Source organism: Lates calcarifer, linkage group LG19 (assembly GCF_001640805.2).
Source record: "Lates calcarifer isolate ASB-BC8 linkage group LG19, TLL_Latcal_v3, whole genome shotgun sequence".
NCBI classification, from domain to species: Eukaryota; Metazoa; Chordata; class Actinopteri; family Centropomidae; genus Lates; species Lates calcarifer.
Genome location: NC_066851.1, coordinates 23,948,649 through 23,965,748, shown reverse-complemented (window position 1 = coordinate 23,965,748; position 17,100 = coordinate 23,948,649). Strand labels below are relative to the sequence as shown.

The 17,100-nt window shown below is 40.8% G+C and overlaps 1 protein-coding gene across 24 annotated transcripts in view; it reads left to right on the top strand.

Moving 5' to 3' along the window:
- The first annotated feature begins 9,431 nt into the window (after positions 1-9,431).
- The window catches only part of LOC108881141 (NACHT, LRR and PYD domains-containing protein 14), a 33,493-nt gene continuing 25,824 nt past the window's right edge, over positions 9,432-17,100 (top strand). For 3 of the 24 annotated variants that reach the window (XM_051078100.1, XM_051078090.1, XM_051078086.1), the window contains exons 1-6: positions 9,688-9,847; positions 10,408-10,548; positions 11,299-11,528; positions 11,745-13,572; positions 14,023-14,196; positions 15,937-16,110. In XM_051078100.1, the coding sequence (XP_050934057.1) occupies positions 10,445-10,548; positions 11,299-11,528; positions 11,745-13,572; positions 14,023-14,196; positions 15,937-16,110 (2,510 nt within the window). In that variant the 5' untranslated portion in view covers positions 9,688-9,847; positions 10,408-10,444. Of the gene's footprint in view, positions 9,848-10,407; positions 10,549-11,298; positions 11,529-11,744; positions 13,573-14,022; positions 14,197-15,936; positions 16,111-16,484; positions 16,659-17,100 lie in introns of all 24 variants that reach the window. The other 21 variants (XM_051078091.1, XM_051078084.1, XM_051078083.1 and 18 more) reach the window with 18 other exon arrangements.

The window sequence follows — 17,100 nt, the reverse complement described above, 5'->3', positions numbered from 1 at the left end:
ATCACCGTGGATGTACACCTGAACAACACGTGTAGCACAGATTTATAAAGATAGACATGAGCTTTAGTCTGGATTTTGTTTTAGAACAATTCGGGGCAAAATCTTTAAAACAAAATAACTGAGCCAGGATTTGATGTTTGGACGGTAAAATATCAGCAAAAGCAAAAAAAAAAAAAAAAAAAAAAAAAATCTGATAATTCAACATAAAACAGGAATAAATCACAGTGATTGTTTGACAGAAGAAAAATATAACGGGGCTTTTATTTGGCTTCTGGTGCGTTCAGTTTCATCTCCAGAGTCAAAGTGAACATACGACCTCAGCAATAATAATAAAGGTAATAATACCAATACTCTAACTGATAATATCATTCATCATAATATCACATTAGCTGCATCTTCCATCCACTCGGTGCAGTTTTCGTGCGTAAAAACGCGTCCGGAATGAAGCGCGGTTTGTTCCTGAAAATCAGTTTCTTCTGGGGATTGTTCGTTTATTTCGTCAGGCTTTTATTTTGATGGGATGGTTTAACTCGGTGCTGTTTGTTGTTCAGCTCCTCGGTGACACTCAGTCAACTAAACATACTGGTTGTTTACTGTTGTTGTTGTTGTTGTTGGTGGTGGTGGTGGTTTGCTCACTGAAGATGTGAAGCAGTTTGGACTGTTCACCGGCTCTGCTTATATGTTTTCTGCAGAGTGTACGTGTTGCTCTGTGTGTGTGTGTGTGTGCGTGTGTTTTGAGGTAAATTCCTGCTTGTGTCTGTCAGGCTGTGAGACTGCAGCATCCAAACAGACCTGAGGAGGAGGAGCAGCAGAGAAAAACATCCATCCAGCCTCAAAGACAAAAACCTGCAACAAACTCTGGTATTTCATGTTTATTTCACCTGCAGCTTTGTCAGGAATCATCTCAGTGAAGTGCCCGATTCAGGATTTTAAGAAATCATTTCTTAGGATTTGACCTTTTGAAACAAAAGCAGCAGGTAGATTCAACAGGGAGACGTGAAGAGAAGTGGCTTCTGTGCTTGTTTGAAAAAGAAAAATGTACACACATAAAGAATTAAATGTTTCAAAAGTAATATTTGTTCCAGCTTGAAAGAGAAAGAGGCTGAATCACAGAAGACTTGAAATTCAAATCAAACCAGACTCCATTCATTTTTTCCACAAATTTAAAGCAGCAGTGTGAATGATAAAGGCCCCAGCTGTGCCTCTTCCTTTGCTCAACCACCAACTGAAAACCAAACCAGACTCCATTCATTTTCTTCATAATTTTAGAACACAATATAAAGACTCAAATCTGCAATGTGAGGCACGAGAAAAAAGTTAACGGGCAACTGGGCACTCAAACCAAACCGGACAAGACTCCTTTCATTTTCTTCTCAATTCAAACACAGTTGTAGTGTAAAGAGTTAGAAAGAGGTGGATTCCTGTCTTTGTTGTTGGACTACCAAGCGGGACTTAGAAACCAAACCAGACTTTAGAACACAATTTAAACATCTGAAAAGATTATTTTAAAAAAAAAGGTCACAGAAAGATTATAAAAAATCAAATTATTCTTTGTCTGAACTGTGAATGTGCTGCAACTGAAGAGAAAGAAAACTTTTGCAAACAATTTCAGCAACATTTATTAAGTTTTTGAAACTTTATTCTGAGTAATATAAATTAATATACTTTCACCATCTGCTTTTATTTTAAAGCTGCCCAATATGAGCCGCTGTTAATTAAATCTGTAAAGAAACATGCTTTTACAGCCTCCAGATGTCCATCAAGATGATACATTTAATCCAATTTAATGGCAGATTTAAACGTTTGTATTTAACACAGAAACGTAGAAAAAATACACTTTACGTTCTCCAGTCTTGATTTCCTGTTACATTAGTGTACAGGTTGTATAAAATGGATTTATTGACTGCTGAAAATCAGATAAAAATGTACTTATCCCTGTAAAAACTTTTACATGTGATATATTTGTGTTGTGGTGGAACAGAAAAATGATATTTAAATTTAATCAGAGCTGTAGAGGGAGAGAAACTTAGGGTGACCTTTGACCTCCAGTGTGGTGATCATAATTAACATCTCAGCCATCATTAGAAACAAAGATTTTTTCATGGGTTTTATTCGAACATCTGTTTTCAATTTTCCTTAAAATATTCCATCCCATCAGTGTTACACCAACTGCTGATGATTTTAGCTGTGATGTTTAATCAACCTGAAAAGTGCTACACATCTTACTCTCAGAATAAAAGTTGAAAGTTTTGGTTTGTGATTGAAATGTTTGATCCAGATGTGAAGCAGGCTGTTGGTTGTTACATTTCAGTTCTGCAGTCCATCTGTTGTTTTTCTCTGCTCGAACAGAAACACAGAAAGGTGATTTATTCAGCAGGAGCATGTCTCTGTATGAGCGAATAATCAATATTGATCAGTGAAGCTGAAAGGGGGGGGGGCTGATCGAGAGCTTTTTGATCAGAGGGAAGTTAGAAGGAGGCCTGCCAAAGGATTAAAACGTTCCAGTGGCCTTTAAGGGGTTCCTCAGGAGCTTAAGGGGAGTTGTTAGGGGGTTCTAAGGCGTTCCTTTAGCTCTTACAGGTTTTCTTAGAGTTTTAAGAAGGTGGTACTGGCTTTCTATGAGGTTTATAACAGGGTTCTAGGAGGTCTTCAGGGGTTTCAAGGTTGTTCTAAGGCTACTTAAACTGGCCTGTGGGGTCATTAAGGGGGGTCCTGTAGTTCCATCAGGGGTTTCAGCAGTTCTTTTGGCTTGGGTCATAACAACTTCTGGTTCTTTAAGAGTGTCGGGGTTCTTTAGGGGTTCCAGCTGCTCTTAAATGGTTCATTGACCCTTTGATGAGGTTCCACCGGTTCTTAATTTGGCTTGTAAAGAGGTTATAGAAGTTCTTAAAGGGGATCTAGGGCTTCTTAAGGGGGTCTTTTTGATTATTTAGGGGTTGCTGTGTTTCATAAAGTCGTGTAAAGGATTGTGTGGGTTCTTAAGGTAGTTCCACTAGTTCCTAATGAGATCTGTAAGGAAGGTTCTAGAAGTTGTGAGGGGTTTCAACTGTTCTTGAAGGGTGCTGCTCTTAATGGTCTTTTTTGGTTCTGAAGGAGGTTTTGCCAGTTCTTCATGAGGTTCCTAAGGGAGCTCTATAGGGGTTTCAAGAGTTTCTCATAGGGTTCCAGGAATTCATATGATGGCTTTACAACTGCTATAGGGGTCCATGGGGTCCTTGCTGGGTTCTGAAAAAAGGGTTCTTGGGGTTCTTTAGCAGGTTAGTGGCATTGTCTTGGGGTCCCAGCAGCTTTAAAGGGATTGCTTTGGTTCTTGGAAGAGTTGTTTATTAGGGGGTTCTAGGGGCTGTTTTGAAGTTTCAGGGGTCCTTAAGTTGGTTCCAGGGGTTTTAAGGTAACTCAAGAGCTTCTTTAGAGTTCCAGAGTGTCTCAAGTGGCTCCATGTTGTCATGAAGGAGATACCTGCGGTTTTTGGTTCTGGTCCTTGGGCCTTCTTGGTCCTGTCGGCATTTGCAGATATTTTAGTAGTTTTTATTGGTTCTGAAGGAGGAGGAGGACTGGGTATTCCTGTGTTGTTTCAGGTAACTTTACAGGGTATTCATTTATTCATGGGGACTTCCACAGCTTCTTCCAAAGGGTTCACCAGATTTTTAAGGAAGCTCCAGAAGGTATTAAGGAGGTTTTAGGGGCTGGGTTGGGTTATTAAGAGGATTACTGGGGGTTCCAGCTGTCGCAAGGGGTCATCAGGAGACTCTTGAAAGGGTTTTATTGGTTCTTAAGGAGGATCTCAAGGTATTTGGGAGGTTCTCATTGAGTGGCAGAGATTAACGGATGGTATGAACGGCTATCTGGAACTCTTTGGGGATTTTTCAGGGAATTGTAAAAGTGTTAAAACAGTATTTCTTTTTGTATGAAACCAAATGTGGCTCTTTTTATTCCTCTTCTCACGTTTAATTGCAGCAATCAGAATTCTTTTCTTGTGACTTTTGACCCTTAAACCACCCTGTCTGAAGGGATGAAGGAGGGGGAGATGAACAGGAAACTTTAGTGTGCTCTAGAACTAAAAAGGATGGATGGTGGCAGGTGTTAATCTGTGAGAATTTGCTGCCTCTGAGTCTGAATGTTTGAACACATCGACGCCGTGTGATTTCTCAACATGCCGCCTGCTTGTAATCGGCCTCAGCATTATTATTATTGGCTTTAAGGCTCAGAGGGAAAAGTTTAGAGCAAATAAATCAGAGGGATCAAAAGCAGAGAGGAGGAGGACAGGGGGCGCCACCCAGCGGCGGAAACTGGAACCGCAACGACACAAATCCAAGCTTCCCTGCAGGCATTAAAACTCACTCTGATCCATTTATTTTACCTTTGGTCGACTTCTTTTAATCCTTTAAAACAATGCCATGCTTTGTGTTTAATCTGTAATTTGTCTCGTCAGCTCTCAGCTCTCACTTCCACATTTTCAAACCTATAAAAGAAGAACTGAAATATAGATGTAAATCAAAGATCAGATCAAAATATGTCAGTAGAGACGCGTTCAAGGAGCGAAATAAGAGGCGAAAATAAACGCTGTTTAAGTGCAATTATTTATAATCTTCTGGTAATATTCCTGTTTTTATTTGTGCTGCTGATTGTGGCTTTACACTGGGCTTTTTGGCGTTACTAAAATGACTCGTGTTTTTCACTGATCTCATATTATTTCTTTAATATTCCTGCAGTTCTTTACAGTATTTCTCTTCAGCAGCGACGATATTTCATTGCAGTAAGCTTCATATTTCTGTTGTATTGTGCATTTTCCTGAGTGCAAATGGTATCTTAAAGAATTAAGATACAGTTTATTCAGATGGAAATGAAGTATTGATCAGAAAGATATGTAAATAATAATAAAATGAACAAATGAGTGGCCATTTTTGAGTTATATTTTATTGTGTAAATAGTAGAGTCGTTTTCTCAGATCGGTAATTCTATTCATAAACTGGACATTAGCTCGTGTTAACCAAATCTCTTCATTTTACTTTGATTTAATTACTTTTTTTTGCCCCTGAAACAGTCACATTTAAAAATAATTAAAAAAATATTTAAATCCTGCTTTGTGAAATGTGACTGACATGTTGTACTTAATCAGGTTGTTAAAAAAATGCCGAGAATTTACGGATCAAATACCGAAGACACCGGTGACCTTTGTGTCCATAAAGCTGCGGCCTGTTCTCGGTGAGTGAACTGTCTGTTTTTATCTGCAAAACATTTTTGTTTTAATGAAGGAGAAAAGAATCTCATGTGCGAACAGGAACGAAAAAAACAAACAAAACAAAACTCTGCAGCAGAACGACGATTTAAAAGAAATCTATCAGAAAATTAACACCATCAACAAAAAAAAAATCATATTTCAAACAGAAAAAGACTGATGTATTCTTTATTCTTAAAAAACCCTTCTGACAGCGCAGTGATGGATTAAACTGGTTTAACTGGTTTTATCTGCAGACAGGTTTGTGTCTCTGGTCTCCTGCTGTTTCTTTTCTTCCTGTGGCCGTGAGCTGAATGTTGAAACGGGAATCAGACGGAGGCCTGGAAGGACAAAAATATGTCCAACAGAACAAAATCCAGACCGATAACAGTGACGCTGATGGTCAGTCACATATTTATACCGAGGCTGAAGTGTAACGATGAAACCCTCCTCTGAAACAGCTTCATAACGACTAAATAATCCCTTAAAGTTTCTTCAATAAAGATGCATCAGATTCACATTAAAGGACATTTACACTGTTTATTTTAAGTCAGTTTATTTCAAGGATTTGAAGATTTGGTTTTTAAATCCTACTTTAAAAAATCGTCTCATTTTCAACAGATTTTATTCAAAACTTTTATTGTTAAAACAGAATTATGTTTGATAGTTGAATTAGTTTTTAATAGGTGTTTTTATTTAGAGCCTATTTCACGCTGATGTTATTTTGTTACCTTCATTTCTTCATTTACTGGATTTAAACACGTGTAGTCTCCACACACTATTATGATCATATCTAATATTACTGTTATAAAGCTCATCTGGCTCAGTTCAGATTAAAATGTTTCGGTTTTTTTAAACATTGGCACGTTTCTTGTTTGAATCTTTCATTACATTACAATTGTTATATTTGTATTTATTTTACGTTTTGTTGTTGTGTTTGTCTATGTGTGTGTTGATACCGAGGTTTTCGGATTGCATTTGATTCTTTAAACTTTCTGCTCAGGCCTCCGTTTATCTGCAGGTGTGTGAAGCAAACTAACAAACACCTCCAGCGGTGAAAACATGAAGTGATGGAGGAGAAATGGCTCCGATTATTAAATAAAAAGCAGAACATGTGAGTGAAAACGCCGTCAGGGCGGAGAAATCCCTGCTGTCCTGCAGCAGAAAAACAAGCAGGAAAATCATTAGTTAGTGTTGGCGCCGCAGGGTTAATGGTTCAATCAATGTCAAGCGCTGAAAATAAACTTTTGAACCGGACAATCTGCCGGCTGGAGCCCGCAGACTCAGGCTGAGAGCTCCGGGAGGAGGAGAGGAGCCTCATTACTGTGCCGACAGTGACATCGTGTGGCCGGCAGGAGGAACTGCACCTCTGTTTAAAAAAAAAAAAAGAGGGAGACAAGGGAAGTTCACTGCTTACCTGGCAAAAATAATCATCTCATAGGCTGTTTGAACAATTGGTTTCAATACACATCCATTTCAGCTGAGGTTTATTATGAATGTGAACCCAAGACAGAGCTTCCCACCCTGTCAGAGGTCAGGATCACCTCAAAAGGCTGCCAGCAGTCCTGGAAAAATCCCACTACCACAGTTTTAAAATACTCCATAACAAGTAAAAGTACCACATCTAAAGCCCTACTCAAGTATATACCAGTAACATGTCCTCTGCTTATTGATTTATTTATTTATGTACATGGGACTGTGCACAAGAATCAACACTGACATCAACCACGAGTGTAAATCTCTTGGGATTCATTCGACAGTTAATTTGCTCCTGTAGTCTCAACTCAACTAAAAATAACAAAAATTATTTTCCACATGATGAAGCTACAGTGAAAACAGATTACTGAACAGGTCTAACAGGTGCAGACCTGGGGGACCCTGGACCAGAGCCCCTGTATGAAGTAATGATTGTGTTGATGCTACGTGTGATTTTATTTTTAGAATTTAAAAAAGCTCTACCAACGTATATGAATGTTGTATCATGACAGCAGCAGAAACGAGAAGTGACCAAGAAAATATGAAAATCAAATCACAAAACAACTATTGAGAGCATCAGCAGTAGAGTCAGGGCGAGTTCCAACAGGCTGAGTTCAGTTGAGTCCAGTCGAGTCGAATTGAGCTGAGTCAGGTCAAGTCAACTTGAATCAGGTGGAGTCCAGTCAAGTTAAGTGAATTAGAGTAGAGCTGAGTCAGGTCAGGTCTGGAGTGACCCTCCAGCTCCGACGGTTGACTTCTCAACTCAATATCAATTAAGACAGGATCAATTAATCAATACATTGATGGTGTCTGCTCATGCTGTCACTCAATGTGCACAGATCTGCACTGAGAGGAAGTAATAACACGAGGAGAGCGACGATGAAGTGTGGAAATATAAAAAAAAAAATTCAGTGCAATTCAATCAAATTAATGAGTTTAGTGCATTTGTAAATATCTGTAGTTTAACAATATTTACCATCATCTGCTGCAGTGTGGAAGCAATACAGAAATCTCACAGTAATCAATAAGATAAATGCAAATATAAATAACATTGTCCCAATGTGAACTGCAGAAACACAGACTGATAAATGATGAAGTTACGTCAGATATTTATGATGTTTATGATTCATAAACTGGAGTCAGTCGGTCTGAATGAGTCTCACTCAAACACTTCAATCGACTTTAATTTCTCAAACAAGTCTTAATCTGACTCATTATTTTTAATGATTCACTTATTGATCTGATTGAATGGAGGAGAGGATGAGTCTGAAGATGTTTGGATTTGTTGCTCATTAATAAATAAATGGAGTTCTTTTTTTTTTAAAGCACTGAATCATTAACCAAAGTTCATCTTTAAAACATCAACATAGAGCATCATCTCTGTTTTGAAAAAACCTTTCTGCTCTAAATGTGGCAAATTTGTTTGAATTGGTTTTCTGTCAATCATTTATCTGTAAGCAAGTGTCACTTTGCAGAAGTAGAGATTGTGTAATGGAGGAAAACTCTTGAGACGATGTCACTTCAAACTGTTTTAGATCAGATTCAGATCAGGTGGTGTAAACAGATCATCAGAGTTGGGATGGATCGTCCATCACTGTTTTACTAATGTTGATCAGGAGTTCACATGACCTCACATCAGAGGGAAAACAACCTCGTTATTCTGAGAACTTTTCTCTCTTCATTTGTGTAGTAGCAGTTTGTTGTGGCTTTACACAGCACTATGGTGGCTCTGAGGGTCAAAACATAGCAGCATTTCTCAAAACACCACATGCGGCTTGACATAATGATATTTAACAAAACACAAAAACATTTAAGATTACAGAAAGGGTGGGACAATACTTGCTTGTTTCTGATGGGGCACAACCCACGTCAACAGAAACCACGAGAGGCTTTTACTGAGTCCTGTCAAAAGATAACGCAACTGAGGTATCGAGGTTTATCTAGGTAACAGTTTCCTTGGGCTACTGTGTGTGGTTGTACCACTGTAACCAGTAGGCGGTTTGAGGGTGTTGTGTTAACCATTACAGTGGAATCTAAAGGCTTAATTTAACAATAACACAAACTTATTATAATTATACTATCATTATATTACAGAAAGAATGTAATAATGAAGACAGAAAGACAAGGAAATGTGAGAGAGTTAGCTGGTTATGGAAAGTAGAGAGAAAGAGAGAAAAACTCATCGACATGTCCTCCATCCTGCCTGTTGCATGTTCAGCAGATGGATTTCAAAGCAGTATAGATTTAGGATTCATGTGTAATCACATATCTACTACCACAGTCCTGTGGTCAGTCATCATCAGCAGCCGAAACCAACTGGCCCAAACACATGAACACACCTGAGGCCTGTACCACGAATGGAGTTTAACCTACTGTCCCTATCACCCCCCAGCCCCCAATAATCTTGGGGGTGGGGGGTGGGGGGGCACACTGACTGACAGTCTTTAGACAACCCCCGTCCTGCAGAGTCAGTCTCTCTCAGTTGTTGTGCAGTATCGATTGGTTCTTCCACCTGTGGGGCCGAGTAGAAGTAACACTGGTAACACCGAGTTAACCACGAACATAAACTGGTCCGAGCAGTTTAGAGATGCAGCGTAAATCACCATGACAGCAGACTCTCTTGAGAAAAACATCAGTTTAAACATTTACGTTTCCATGGCAATTTTACTCTCATTTATCTTCTCGTAGTTTTTAGTGTTGAACATCTGAGGTCTGGTTTCAGTAAAGGGGTTCCTTGTGTCTGTTAGTGGTACTGCAGCTGGTGGTGGTCTCCAGTCACAGCTGTGGTCTGTGCTGGGAGTCACTCACACTTTTGATGCTGATGTGGTTTGTGGAGTTTTTATGTGAAGTGGTTTTGGTTGGTGTTTTCCTTTTCACAGGTAGAATCCTCTGAGTGGTTCAGCTTCACAGCTCTGCTCCGACCGTCGCTCCTTTTTCACTTTTACTCAACTATAATCACTTTGAAGCCCACAAAGAACATGACATGTTTCTAAACAGGATTTGGATCATTACAGTGACGGGTAGTTTCGACTGCGACGCTCCGCCCACCCAAGGGGCGGCACCACCTTTTATTTAGGACACGGAGCAGGAACAGGAGGGAAGTGTTGGTGGAGTTGGTGAAGATGTGAAAGTTTCTGCGGTCAGAAGAAGCTGGTGAGTTGTTTGCCATGTTACTTCCGACACATTTCAGGTTAAAGTGACCGAGCTGTGAGCGCGTGGAGAGGCGGGAAGAGCGAACAGAGACGGAGAAGCTCAGTGAACACAGGCGACCAGACTCTGATCCAGGAAACACTGCGCTTCCTGTTTACGGTCACTTCATGATATAAGCAGTAATACTGTTGATCAACTCTGTATAGAAATGTTCAGCCAGAATCCAATAAGGATTCTTCCATCTCTTTATACTTTGTCATAAACTGTAGTTATTATCATCAGCTGATACAAAGACACATGACAACAAACTGACACTAGACATTTCTCTGGAACTGACTTGGTCTGAACCATCAGACCAGTCAGACCAGTCAGACTACATTCTTTTGACATTTTGAAGGTTTGGCAGCAGAGGTGGAAAACAAAGGTTTAACACTGACACAAAAACCTGAAGTGTGAATCTTATTAGCAGAAACACTAACACATCTTGTGTGAAGTGAAAAAAAATCTTGCAAAAAAAGAAAAAGAAGTTTTCCTGATGATGGTTATTGTGTGTGTTTGTTCAGTTTTACAGGTTTACCTCTCACATTAAAAAACAAAAAAATGAGTGATTTGGGGAAAAAGAAAGACAGATCAGTCTCCAGCTCTGTGTCTGTGAAGAGTGACCAGTCCAAAGATGATCCTGGACCAGGACCCTCAGACTCTGAGTAAGACGCTGTTTCTACTGTATTCAGAACAGACTGGATATGAGTAGCGTGGGGGTTTGATGGCAATTTATCCAGTTTTCTTTCTAATCTAATGAGAGTCAAATCCAATTTCAAATCTAAATACTTTTGGCTTTCGGTTGTAACTCACAGGCTGAACTGAGTCTTTGTGTTTGCTGTGAATGATGGGAACACAGAGAGGGCTGGTTAAGAGACCAACAGATACACAGAATACATAGAAACCCAACAACACAAAACAAAGGACAGAGAGAGAAAGAAAAACAATATTATAAACAATATTATAAAACTAAAAAGAATAAATGGGTAAATGTATCCTACCATAGTAGCCTGGGGGCAATTTTTGATTTGTTGTTTAAATGTCATTTGTTATTCTCTATATATTCCAGTACTGAAGACCATGTGGAATTAAAACACTGCAGTCTCAAATGTAGTTCACTTGTAATTTCCTCTGGTGGTAGAGATTTAATACATGGCAGGAGGAGTTTTGGACATGTCACCAAAAATACACTGAGCTCAACATCAGCCAGAAACCAGAATACTGCAGGGACGAGGGTTTTTATTCAGCATGACACTCGTCTTCCACTGTTTTTTTTTTTCTCTCTCTCCTCCTCTGGTGTTTGCCCTCAGTCCAGCTCATATTACTTGAGATCCCTCTAGAGGCTGGCAGCCAATCAAAACACAAACGACAACCTGTGACTGTGATGGTTTAGTTATGAAGAAATGTCTTCACAGAGAGAACAGTGATGTTTCTGTGGAGGAGCAGCTGTACTGCTGTTCTTTGTGTCAGGACGTCCTGAAGGATCCAGTCTCTACCAGCTGTGGACACTGGTTCTGCAGACGGTGCATCACCTCATATTGGGACCAGTCTGGTCCATCAGGAGGCTCCTCCTGTCCCCAGTGTGGACAAAGATCCAGAACAAGACCTGGACTGCAGACAGCCAGTCAGACCAGCACTATACAAGGTAAGACTGAACATCTGTCTGCTGATGTCATCAGTTCTGAAAACAGGACTTGTTGTTTTCTACAGAGTCATTTGTTCTATCACACAGCTCTGACATTTAAGATGATTCTAAAGAGCACAACATGAAAAAGCTTTTCTCTGCTTGTTTTTCTGGAGCTGATGAAAAGAATCAGATTGTCAGATTGTCTTTAGTCTGACAGTGTTTGTTGTCTTTCAGCAGATAGTGGTCTGCAGGAGGTTTTAGATGAACATAAGATCAGTCTGAGGAGGAGATGTGAACGTGTGACTGAAGGAACTGATGGAACAGGAAGTAGAACCCTCCTCAACAGGATCTACACTGAGCTCTACATTACAGATGGACTGTGTGAGCACGGCAAGATGATTGAGCACCCTGACACTCATGTCAGGTGCCAGGATGTCTTTAAAGACTTACCTGACCAACAGAGACACATCAGAGTGGTTCTGACCAACGGTGTCGCTGGTGTTGGAAAAACCTTCTCAGTGCAGAAGTTCACTCTGGACTGGGCAGAGGGCTTGGAAAACCAAGATGTCAGTCTGCTGGTTCTGCTTTCGTTCAGGGAGCTGAACCTGATCAGAGATGAGCAGTACAGTCTTCTCACGCTGCTCCATGTTTTCCATCCAACATTACAGAAGGTCACAGCAGAGAAGCTGGCTGTCTGTAAAGTTCTGTTCATCTTTGACGGCCTGGATGAAAGCAGACTTTCACTGGATTTCAACAACACCAAGGTTGTGTCTGATGTCACACAGAAGTCATCAGTCAACGAGCTGCTGACAAACCTCATCCAGGGGAATCTGCTTCCCTCGGCTCTGGTCTGGATAACTTCCAGACCTGCAGCGGCCAATCAGATCCCTCCTGAGTGTGTTGACAGGGTAACAGTAGTACGAGGCTTCACTGACCCACAGAAGGAGGAGTACTTCAGGAGGAGATCCAGTGATGAAGAGCTGTCCAACAGAACCATCTCACACATCAAGAAATCTGGGAGCATCAACATCATGTGTCAAATTCCAGTCTTCTGCTGGATCACTGCTACAGTTCTGGAGCACATGTTGACTACAGAGCAGAGAGGAGAGCTGCCCAAGACCATGACTGACCTGTACTCACACTTCCTGATGGTTCAGACAAAGAGGAAGAAGAACAAGTACCATGAGGGACATGAGACGAGTCCACAGGAGCTGACGGAGGCTGACAGGGAAGTTCTTCTGAAGCTGGGGAGGCTGGCGTTTGAACAACTGGAGAAAGGAAACACCATGTTCTACCAAGAAGACCTGGAGCAGTGTGGTCTTGATGTGACAGAGGCCTTGGTGTACTCAGGAGTTTGTACAGAGATCTTCAAAAGAGAGAGTGTGATCTTCCAGAAAACAGTCTACTGCTTTGTTCATCTGAGCATTCAGGAGTTTCTGGCTGCAGTCTACATGTTCCACTGTTTCACCAACAGGAACACACAGGTAGTGAAGAAGTTCCTGGGTGAAGAATACAGAGAGTCTTTTCTTGGGAGGATTTTTAAGTTTTTTGGAAAAGATGATCACCCTTATCCATCTCTAGATGAGTTCCTGAGGAGAGCCATGGAGAAATCCCTTCAAAGTAAAACTGGCCACCTGGACCTGTTTGTTCGCTTCCTTCATGGCCTCTCTCTGGAGTCCAACCAGAGACTCTTAGGAGGTCTGCTGGGTCAGACAGAGAACAGTCCAGAAATCTTCCAGAGAGTCATCAACAACCTGAAGGAGATGAACAGTGATGACATCTCTCCTGACAGAAGCATCAACATCTTCCACTGTCTGATGGAAATGAACGACGACTCAGTTCATCGGGAGATCCAAGAGTTCCTGAACTCTTTGACTTCAGGAATTCTCTTTAAGCCTCAGACTTTATGGAAGGAACTCTCTGAGATCCAGTGCTCAGCTCTGGCCTACATGCTGCAGATGTCAGAGGAGGTTCTGGATGAGTTGAACCTGTACTGGTTCAACACATCTAAGGAGGGACGACAGAGACTGATGTCAGCTGTGAGGAACTGCAGAAAGGCTCGGTAAGTCCTGACGTGGTCATTAACAGTATCAATTAGTAAATTAGATCAGATATTAGGTAGATATTTTCATTATTCTTAGTTTACATCACAAACACGATGAGATGTCACCTGAGTCAGTATTGGTCAGGTTTGATAAGAAATAAAATTTGGAGACAATGAACAGTAAAAATGTTTTTCTAAACAAGATGGCTTCATTCTGACTCTGGGGATCAAATCACATGATGGAAACATAAAGGTGACGTAATTTTCCCTCCCTTCATCTGCAAAACAAAGATTCCCATTAAAAGTCTGCAGATCTGAGAGAGAGTGATGAGAATTATTGTTTCATGTCAAACACAATAAGATGAGATGAGCTGATCCACAGATGTGAAGAGCAGATGTTGATTATGTTGTGTCATCATCATCAATCTGATTTTATTCTAACACATTTTATATTTTCTCTAATCACAGATTTACTGGCTCTGGACTCTCAGAGACTCACTGTGAAGTCATGGCCTCAGCTCTGAAGTCCAACCCCTCCCATCTGACAGAACTGGACCTGAGCTACAACAAGCTGCAGGATTCATCAGTGAAGATACTGTCCACTGGACTGGAGAGTACAAACTGTAGACTGGAGACTCTGAGGTGAGTTCACTGACTGGAGTTGTCACAGTTCTTTGTATGTAGTTGATTCAAATCTTTAAAGTTTCAGTTTTACTTTCTGTGTGAGGATTTAAAAATCAGCTGGTGAAAAGATGGATTTGGATGGATTTGTGTGTTTGTGATTGGGAGCAGTAGAGAATGTACAAGTTTCCTAAAGTAATAAACTTGATAAAAATCAAAGTCCAACACAAACTCATAGATTTTCTGGTACCACTGCTCATGGCCTGAGCCAACCCTAACTATAAGCTTTATCAAAAAGAAAAGTTTTAAGCCTACTCTTAAAGGTACAGAGGGTGTTTCTGCCTCCTGGGCCCAGACTGGGAGAAGGTTCCACAGTAGAGGAGCCTGATAGCTGAAAGCTCTGCCTCCAATTCAACTCCTGGAAACTCTGGGAACCACCAGTAAACCAGCATTCTGGAAGCACAGTGTTCTGATGGGATTGTAGGGGACTATGAGATCTTTGAGGTAAAATGGAGCCTGACCATTAAGGGCTTTGTAGGTGAGGAGGAGGATTTTGAATTCTATTCTGGATTTGACTGGGAGCCAATGTAGAGAGGCTAACACAGGAGAAATATGGTCTCTGTTTTTAGTTCTTGTCAGCAAACGAGCTGCATTACTATGGATCAGTTGCAGACTCTTAAGAGACTTGTGGCAGACTTGGGCAGCCTGATAATCATGAATTACAGTAGTCCAGCCTGGAAGTAACAAATGCATGGACTAGTTTTTTGGCATCATTTTGAGATAGAAAATGTCTGATTTTGGTGATATTACTGAGGTGAAAGAAGGCAGTCCTAGAAGTTTGTTTTATGTGGAAGTTAAAGGACATATCCTGATCAAAGATAACTCCAAGGTGACTAGGGCTAGACTAGGGCAATGTGTTTCATTTGGTACAGTGACAATAAAGATCTATTCTATTTTCTGAGGTGTTCAGGGCCAAGTACAATAACTTAATGTCCCTAAGGCATGCCTGAAGTTTGGCTAACTGATTGGTTTCATTGATAAATATAGTTAGTATCATCAGCATAACAGTGGATGTTTATTGAGTGATTCTTGATCATGTTGCCCAAGGGAGGCATATACAAGGTGAAGAGAATTGGTCCAAGCTCTGACCCTTGTGGAACTCCATGTCTAACTTCAATGATGCAGGACAGACACATGAGAGTAGATTTAGGAAAACAGCACATAGTTCCTCTAGAGATCACTCCCACTGCTCTCCGACTAGATGTTGTGGAGCTGACAGTACCATGGGAGGAGTGGATGCTGTGTTACCTGCTAAGATGAGGCAGCTGAGGGTGATCACGGGGCTGTAGCTTGGTGAGTTGAGCAGGATCCTGCTGATGGTAGCAACATGCTGAGCAGCCTGACGTGGAGTTAGCTGGTTGCAGCTGGTTAGCATACTGGTGGCTGCTGATACTGGACTGAATTGAACCTGTGATGGGGGGTTGTGTGTGATCTGGGACTCTGGCACACTGAGCCTTCTGCGTGTTGTTGGCCCAAGCAGCTTTAGAGTGTGTTTGGTCAGGTTCTTTAGGTACTTTAGATCAGGATTAGAGAATGGTGTTTCCTGTCATGGGTCCCAGCAGATTTATGATGATACTCACTGTGGAGCCCAGTGATGGGTCAAAACATCATTTAACATGAACCTCCAAAAAGCTCATTGATTGTGACATCTGATTGAATTACAAATGATTGTATCCACATGTTTTTTTTTTCTTTATTCAGACTGGAGTGCAACAGGTTGTCAGAGATCAGCTGTTCTTCTCTGGCCTCAGCTCTGAAGTCCAACCCCTCCCATCTGAGATATCTGAACCTGAGCTTCAACAACCTGCAGGATTCAGGAGTGAAGGAGCTGTGTGGTTTTCTGCAGAGTCCAGACTGTAGACTGGAGACTCTGAGGTCAGTTCACTGTCTGTTACTGTAACTTAATTCTACTACTGTGAAGAATCAACAGAACCTGAGGCCTGTGTCTTAAAGCTGTGGTATCATAAGAGTTGTGTTACAGTTCATCAAGATAGTTATTAGACTGTACAGTAAGGAACATGCATCTGAGTTAATTATCACGAGTGACAGAAATCAATCAGTGTTGACATGAACAGGTGTCTGAATGTTGAGCTGACATTTGGATGATGTCTGTAGAAGGCTGACATTATGATGATCCACAATAACAGAAGGACAAAGTCACTCTGCTCATTTTAGAGAAAACATCATTGATTAGGACAGATCTGATTGATTATCAATTATTTGATCTACATCTTTTATTCTTTATTCAGGTTGAGGGGCTGCAGTTTGTCAGAGATCAGCTGTTCTTCTCTGGTCTCAGCTCTGAAGTCCAACCCCTCCCATCTGAGAGATCTGGACCTGGGCTTCAACAACCTGCAGGATTCAGGAGTGAAGGAGCTGTGTGGTCTTCTGCAGAGTCCAGACTGTAGACTGGAGACTCTGGGGTCAGTTCACTGTCTGTTACTGTTGGAGATCTTCTATCTTTAATCCACAACTGAAACTCATTTGTCTTCACACAGAACTTGAATCCATTCATTTAGAATAAATTCATTAATGACATTTTAAATAGTGGTTGTTCCATATTGTCAGTTGTTCTGATCTCACACTGAGAATTATTCCTTCAGGTTCAGTTCATTTCAGCCAGTTGTCATGAATAATGTCTGTTCACTTCAATCAAACCTTCACAACTCACACACTCGTATTTCTCACAGTCGGGAGGACTAATGTTTTCTAAATACACTGTAGAAAATGTCCAGTGGTCGATGGTCAAAGTCAATTTTTATCACCGCAAACCTCACAGCTAATATTAGTACAAAGAAACAGAAGAAAAAACTTTTTTTATCTTTCAGTTGATTTCAGTGAACTGTCAGGACTAATGTCTAAGAA